General features: G+C 50.0%; 1 protein-coding gene across 2 annotated transcripts in view; it reads right to left on the reverse strand.

Moving 5' to 3' along the window:
- The window catches only part of LOC149984364 (oxysterol-binding protein-related protein 3-like), a 124,592-nt gene that overhangs the window by 50,018 nt on the left and 67,074 nt on the right, over positions 1–7,500 (reverse strand). For both annotated transcript variants that reach the window (XM_090220941.1, XM_090220932.1), the window contains exons 4-6: positions 7,072–7,125; positions 1,424–1,537; positions 275–427 (exon numbers count right to left, since the gene is read on the reverse strand). In XM_090220941.1, coding sequence (XP_090077067.1) covers positions 275–427; positions 1,424–1,537; positions 7,072–7,125 — 321 coding nt within the window. The remainder of the gene's footprint in view (positions 1–274; positions 428–1,423; positions 1,538–7,071; positions 7,126–7,500) is intronic.

Here is a 7,500-nt window from a genome sequence, read left to right on the forward strand (position 1 = left end):
CTGTCTGCCATGTGTATATCTGCAACAGCACTCTGCAGAGAATAACAGAATGATACAACTGTAACAGGCTTTTTCATATTAAACACCATCTCTTTGGTCTTAAAATAGTCTGTTAACTACTGACATCTTTCATATCACAGGCCCATTCAACTACATAGAGCACAGTGTGTGTGTGTGTGTGTGTGTGTGCGTGTCTGTCTGTCTGTCTGTCTGTCTGTCTGTCTGTCTGTCTGTCTGTCTGTCTGTGCGTGTGCGTGTGTGTGTGGTGTAGTACCGTTCTATCAGCCACACCGGGGGACCCGGGAGGGGGGAAGTGGGGGTAGTAGTAAGTCTTCTCCTGGGGGTACATAGCAATCTCATTCTGACGGTACAGCCGATGGTGGCGTAGCTTAGACACCCATTCATCAAACAGCTCCTGTGACTTAATCTATGGCAGGAGAGAGAAGGTGGGAGAGAGAGAGAGAGAGAGAGAGAGAGAGAGAGAGAGAGAGAGAGAGAGAGAGAGAGAGAGAGAGAGAGAGAGGGAGGGAGAGAGAGAGAGGTAGAGAGAGAGAGAGAGGGAGGGAGAGAGAGAGAGGGAGAGAGAGAGAGAGAGGGAGGGAGAGAGAGGGAGGGAGAGAGAGAGAGAGAGGTAGAGAGAGAGAGAGAGGGAGGGAGAGAGAGAGAGAGAGAGGGAGAGAGAGAGAGAGAGAGGGAGGGAGAGAGAGAGAGGTAGAGAGAAAGAGAGAGGGAGGGAGAAAGAGAGAGAGGGAGAGAGAGAGAGAGGGAGGGAGAGAGAGAGAGGAGGGAGGGAGAGAGAGAGAGAGAGAGAGAGAGAGAGAGGGAGGGAGAGAGAGAGGAGGGAGGGAGAGAGAGGAGGGAGAGAGAGAGAGAGGGGGGGCTGCAGTCAGACAAGGATTCTCAAGGGGATGAAAAACCCACTAAGGTAAAGTACTGTAGTAGTACAGACATCTTTCCTGCTCTATTGTTAGTTTAGGTTAGTCAAGAGTCTTCTAGGGTCAGTATTCTCAGAGTAGGAGTCCTGACCTTGTCCATGTCATTTTATTCATTATGATTGGAAAGCAAAACTGATCCTAGATCAGCACTCTGAGAAGCTTGATACATACGGGCCCTGGAGTGGAAACTAGACTATTCTGAATAACCTGTGTTGTTAGTGTTGTCCTCTGAACCCCACCCCCCAACCTGGGAGCTGCAGGGGGCTGCTGTCTGCAGTTCATGACTCCATCAGTCAGTCACCCCCAACCTGGGAGCTGCAGGGGGCTGCTGTCTGCAGTTCATGACTCCATCAGTCAGTCACCCCCAACCTGGGAGCTGCAGGGGGCTGCTGTCTGCAGTTCATGACTCCATCAGTCAGTCACCCCCAACCTGGGAGCTGCAGGGGGCTGCTGCCTGCAGTTCATGACTCCATCAGTCAGTTATATACCTTCAGGTGATAGATGTTTTCCTCTGCATCCAGATCAATGCACTGGGCTGACTTCTTAATGGCCATGACAGAGAGACCCACGTCAATACAGCCGTGTAACTTCCCCTTCTCAATCTGAAAGACAGAAACATTAATAACCATGTCAATACAGCCGTGTAACTTCTCAATCTGAAAGACAGGAACATTAATAACCATGTCAATACAGCCATGTAACTTCCCCTTCTCAATCTGAAAGACAGGAACATTAATAACCATGTCAATACAGCCGTGTAACTTCTCAATCTGAAAGACAGGAACATTAATAACCACGTCAATACAGCCATGTAACTTCCCCTTCTCAATCTGAAAGACAGGAACATTTATAACCACGTCAACACAGCCATGTAACTTCTCAATCTGAAAGACAGGAACATTAATAACCACGTCAATACAGCCATGTAACTTCCCCTTCTCAATCTGAAAGACAGGAACATTTATAACCACGTCAACACAGCCATGTAACTTCTCAATCTGAAAGACAGGAACATTAATAACCATGACAACACAGCCATGTAACTTCTCAATCTGAAAGACAGAAACATTAATAACCATGACAACACAGCCGTCTAACTTCTCAATCTGAAAGACAGGAACATTAAGAAGGTCTGAGTAATGGCTGACCGTGTAGAAGCATTATTGCTGAAAGAGACAGAAGTCTGCATCCCAAATGGCACCGTATTCCATATATCAAGGCTGCCCAACCCTCTTCCTGGAGAACTACCATCCTGTGGGTTTTCAGCCCAACCCTCTTCCTGGAGAACTACCATCCTGTGGGTTTTCAGCCCAACCCTCTTCCTGGAGAACTACCATCCTGTGGGTTTTCAGCCCAACCTTCTTCCTGGAGAACTACCATCCTGTGGGTTTTCAGCCCAACCCTCTTCCTGGAGAACTACCATCCTGTGGGTTTTCAGCCCAACCCTCTTCCTGGAGAACTACCATCCTGTGGGTTTTCAGCCCAACCCTCTTCCTGGAGAACTACCATCCTGTGGGTTTTCAGCCCAACCTTCTTCCTGGAGAACTACCATCCTGTGGGTTTTCAGCCCAACCCTCTTCCTGGAGAACTACCATCCTGTGGGTTTTCAGCCCAACCCTCTTCCTGGAGAACTACCATCCTGTGGGTTTTCAGCCCAACCCTCTTCCTGGAGAACTACCATCCTGTGGGTTTTCAGCCCAACCCTCTTCCTGGAGTACTACCATCCTGTGGGTTTTCAGCCCAACCCTCTTCCTGGAGAACTACCATCCTGTGGGTTTTCAGCCCAACCCTCTTCCTGGAGAACTACCATCCTGTGGGTTTTCAGCCCAACCGTCTTCCTGGAGAACTACCATCCTGTGGGTTTTCAGCCCAACCCTCTTCCTGGAGAACTACCATCCAGTGGGTTTTCAGCCCAACCCTCTTCCTGGAGAACTACCATCCTGTGGGTTTTCAGCCCAACCCTCTTCCTGGAGAACTACCATCCTGTGGGTTTTCAGCCCAAACCTCTTCCTGGAGAACTACCATCCTGTGGGTTTTCAGCCCAACCATCTTCCTGGAGAACTACCATCCTGTGGGTTTTCATCCCAACCCTCTTCCTGGAGAACTACCATCCTGTGGGTTTTCAGCCCAACCCTCTTCCTGGAGAACTACCATCCTGTGGGTTTTCAGCCCAACCCTCTTCCTGGAGAACTACCATCCTGTGGGTTTTCAGCCCAACCCTCTTCCTGGAGAACTACCATCCTGTGGGTTTTCAGCCCAACCTTCTTCCTGGAGAACTACCATCCTGTGGGTTTTCAGCCCAACCCTCTTCCTGGAGAACTACCATCCTGTGGGTTTTCAGCCCAACCCTCTTCCTGGAGAACTACCATCCAGTGGGTTTTCAGCCCAACCCTCTTCCTGGAGAACTACCATCCTGTGGGTTTTCAGCCCAACCCTCTTCCTGGAGAACTACCATCCTGTGGGTTTTCAGCCCAACCCTCTTCCTGGAGAACTACCATCCTGTGGGTTTTCAGCCCAACCCTCTTCCTGGAGTACTACCATCCTGTGGGTTTTCAGCCCAACCCTCTTCCTGGAGAACTACCATCCTGTGGGTTTTCAGCCCAACCCTCTTCCTGGAGAACTACCATCCTGTGGGTTTTCAGCCCAACCGTCTTCCTGGAGAACTACCATCCTGTGGGTTTTCAGCCCAACCCTCTTCCTGGAGAGCTACCATCCAGTGGGTTTTCAGCCCAACCCTCTTCCTGGAGAACTACCATCCTGTGGGTTTTCAGCCCAACCCTCTTCCTGGAGAACTACCATCCTGTGGGTTTTCAGCCCAAACCTCTTCCTGGAGAACTACCATCCTGTGGGTTTTCAGCCCAACCATCTTCCTGGAGAACTACCATCCTGTGGGTTTTCATCCCAACCCTCTTCCTGGAGAACTACCATCCTGTGGGTTTTCAGCCCAACCCTCTTCCTGGAGAACTACCATCCTGTGGGTTTTCAGCCCAACCCTCTTCCTGGAGAACTACCATCCTGTAGGTTTTCAGCCCAACCCTCTTCCTGGAGTACTACCATCCTGTGGGTTTTCAGCCCAACCCTCTTCCTGGAGAACTACCATCCTGTGGGTTTTCAGCCCAACCCTCTTCCTGGAGAACTACCATCCTGTGGGTTTTCAGCCCAACCCTCTTCCTGGAGTACTACCATCCTGTTGGTTTTCAGCCCAACCCTCTTCCTGGAGAACTACCATCCTGTGGGTTTTCAGCCCAACCCTCTTCCTGGAGAACTACCATCCTGTGGGTTTTCAGCCCAACCGTCTTCCTGGAGAACTACCATCCTGTGGGTTTTCAGCCCAACCCTCTTCCTGGAGAACTACCATCCTGTGGGTTTTCAGCCCAACCCTCTTCCTGGAGAACTACCATCCTGTGGGTTTTCAGCCCAACCCTCTTCCTGGAGAACTACCATCCTGTGGGTTTTCAGCCCAACCCTCTTCCTGGAGAACTACCATCCTGTGGGTTTTCAGCCCAACCCTCTTCCGGGAGAACTACCATCCTGTGGGTTTTCAGCCCAACCATCTTCCTGGAGAACTACCATCCTGTAGGTTTTCAGCCCAACCCTCTTCCTGGAGAACTACCATCCTGTGGGTTTTCAGCCCAAACCTCTTCCTGGAGAACTACCATCCTGTGGGTTTTCAGCCCAACCGTCTTCCTGGAGAACTACCATCCTGTGGGTTTTCAGCCCAACCGTCTTCCTGGAGAACTACCATCCTGTGGGTTTTCAGCCCAACCCTATTCCTGGAGAACTACCATCCTGTGGGTTTTCAGCCCAACCCTCTTCCTGGAGAACTACCATCCTGTGGGTTTTCAGCCCAACCCTCTTCCTGGAGAACTACCATCCTGTTGTTTTTCAGCCCAACCCTCTTCCTGGAGAACTACCATCCTGTGGGTTTTCAGCCCAACCCTCTTCCTGGAGAACTACCATCCTGTGGGTTTTCAGCCCAACCCTCTTCCTGGAGAACTACCATCCTGTGGGTTTTCAGCCCAACCCTCTTCCTGGAGAACTACCATCCTGTGGGTTTTCAGCCCAACACTCTTCCTGGGGAACTACCATCCTGTGGGTTTTCAGCCCAACCCTCTTCCTGGAGAACTACCATCCTGTGGGTTTTCAGTCTAATTTAACACATCTGATTCTACTAATTAGCTGCTCAACAAGACCGTAACTAGCTGAATCAGATATGCTAAATCAGGGTTGGACTGAAAACCTACAGGACAGTAGATCTCCAGGAAGAGGGTTGGGCAGCCCTACTCTATATAGTGCACTACTTTTGACCAGGGCAGGGAATAGGGTGTTATTTGGGACACAGTTGGTGTCGTATGGTACACAGACTGCATGTCTCTGCACAGATACACTGGTTGAACATTGGGACATTACTATTCAGTATGGTCCTGGCTGGTTTTAACTCTTCCTGTACACGGACATTCAGGGTGACTTTGACATGTGGGAACATTTGATTTATCGTAACTGCATTAAGCCTCCCACAAGTTCAAATCCCTGAGCTGACAGGCAGTTAATAACCCACTGTTCCTAGACAGTCATTGAAAATAAGGATTTGTTCTTAACTGACTTGCCTAGTTAAATAAAGGTAAAATAAATAAATAAATAAACATGACAGCATGTAGCTTAGCACGGCAGGTAGCCTAGCACTGCAGGTCGTCTAGCACTGCAGGAAGCTTAGCACGGCAGGTAGACTAGCACTGCAGGTAGCCTAGCACTGCAGGTAGCCTAGAACCGCAGGTAGCCTAGCAGTTAAGAGGATTGATGAATCTGCCGATGTGCCCTTGAGCAAGGCACTTAACACAACCCAGTCCCAGCAGTATCTCAGGACCTGACAACCCAGCCCCAGCAGTATATCAGAACCTGACAACCCAGTCCCAGCAGTATCTCAGAACCTGACAACCCAGTCCCAGCAGTATATCAGAACCTGACAACCCAGTCCCAGCAGTATCTCAGAACCTGACAACCCAACCCCAGCAGTATCTCAGAACCTGACAACCCAGTCCCAGCAGTATATCAGAACCTGACAACCCAGTCCCAGCAGGATCTCAGAACCTGACAACCCAGCCACAGCAGTATCTCAGAACCTGACAACCCAGTCCCAGCAGTATCTCAGAACCTGACAACCCAGTCCCAGCAGTATATCAGAACCTGACAACCCAGTCCCAGCAGTATCTCAGAACCTGACAACCCAACCCCAGCAGTATCTCAGAACCTGACAACCCAGTCCCAGCAGTATATCAGAACCTGACAACCCAGTCCCAGCAGGATCTCAGAACCTGACAACCCAGCCACAGCAGTATCTCAGAACCTGACAACCCAGTCCCAGCAGTATCTCAGAACCTGACAACCCAGTCCCAGCAGTATCTCAGAACCTGACAACCCAGCCCCAGCAGTATCTCAGAACCTGACAACCCAGCCCCAGCAGTATCTCAGAACCTGACAACCCAGCCACAGCAGGATCTCAGAACCTGACAACCCAGCCACAGCAGTATCTCAGAACCTGACAACCCAGTCCCAGCAGTATCTCAGAACCTGACAACCCAGTCCCAGCAGTATCTCAGAACCTGACAACCCAGCCCCAGCAGTATCGCAGAACCTGACAACCCAGTCCCAGCAGGATCTCAGAACCTGACAACCCAGCCACAGCAGTATCTCAGAACCTGACAACCCAGCCACAGCAGTATCTCAGAACCTGACAACCCAGTCCCAGCAGTATCTCAGAACCTGACAACCCAGCCCCAGCAGTATCTCAGAACCTGACAACCCAGTCCCAGCAGTATCTCAGAACCTGACAACCCAGCCCCAGCAGTATATCAGAACCTGAGATCTTACCGTAACATCCTCTCACATCCTCTGGTTTTCTTTCGTTTGTACTATAACATTACTGGTTGCCTCCACCCTTTTTAAAAAATGTGTTTACATTGTTTTTTAATGTTTCTTTTTAAAAATCAATAAACAATTGGTCCCCCAAAAAACATGTATTTCAGATGCTGTAGGAGAGAAAGTCAGTCTGATGTGCTTTCTGTGATAGCTGTGTGTGATTGATGAGTGTCCTAGCAGACAGAATGGGGACAGAGGGCCAGCAGATCTTTGTACTCACGTCAGCACCACACTTGGCATACTTCAGGATGCCCTTGTCCAAGTAGAAGTATCTCTGTAGAAGATAAGAGAAAAATAAGAGATAGAAATTAAGAGATAGAGATGGAGAGATTGAGAGAGAAAGGGAGAGAGAGAAGACAAGAGAGGGATGAGCAACACACAAGGCATCCTCTGGGCAGTGGTTCACCCTCTCTGTGGAGTTAATACATTTATTAATATCTGTACTCTCAGACATTTCTCTCTCCATCCCTCTCTCCCTCTCTCCCTCCATCCTTCTCTCCCTCCATCCCTCTCTCTCTCTCCCTCCATCCTTCTCTCTCCCTCTCCCCCTCCCTCTCTCCTTCTCCCCCTCCCTCCCTCTCTCTCTCTCCCCCTCCCTCCTTTACAGTGTACTAGTTTTGGTCAGGGCTTGGCCATAAGACTCTGGTCA

Source organism: Oncorhynchus mykiss, chromosome 3 (genome assembly GCF_057628025.1).
Source record: "Oncorhynchus mykiss isolate SJ-2025 chromosome 3, ASM5762802v1, whole genome shotgun sequence".
Classification (NCBI taxonomy): Eukaryota; Metazoa; Chordata; class Actinopteri; order Salmoniformes; family Salmonidae; genus Oncorhynchus; species Oncorhynchus mykiss.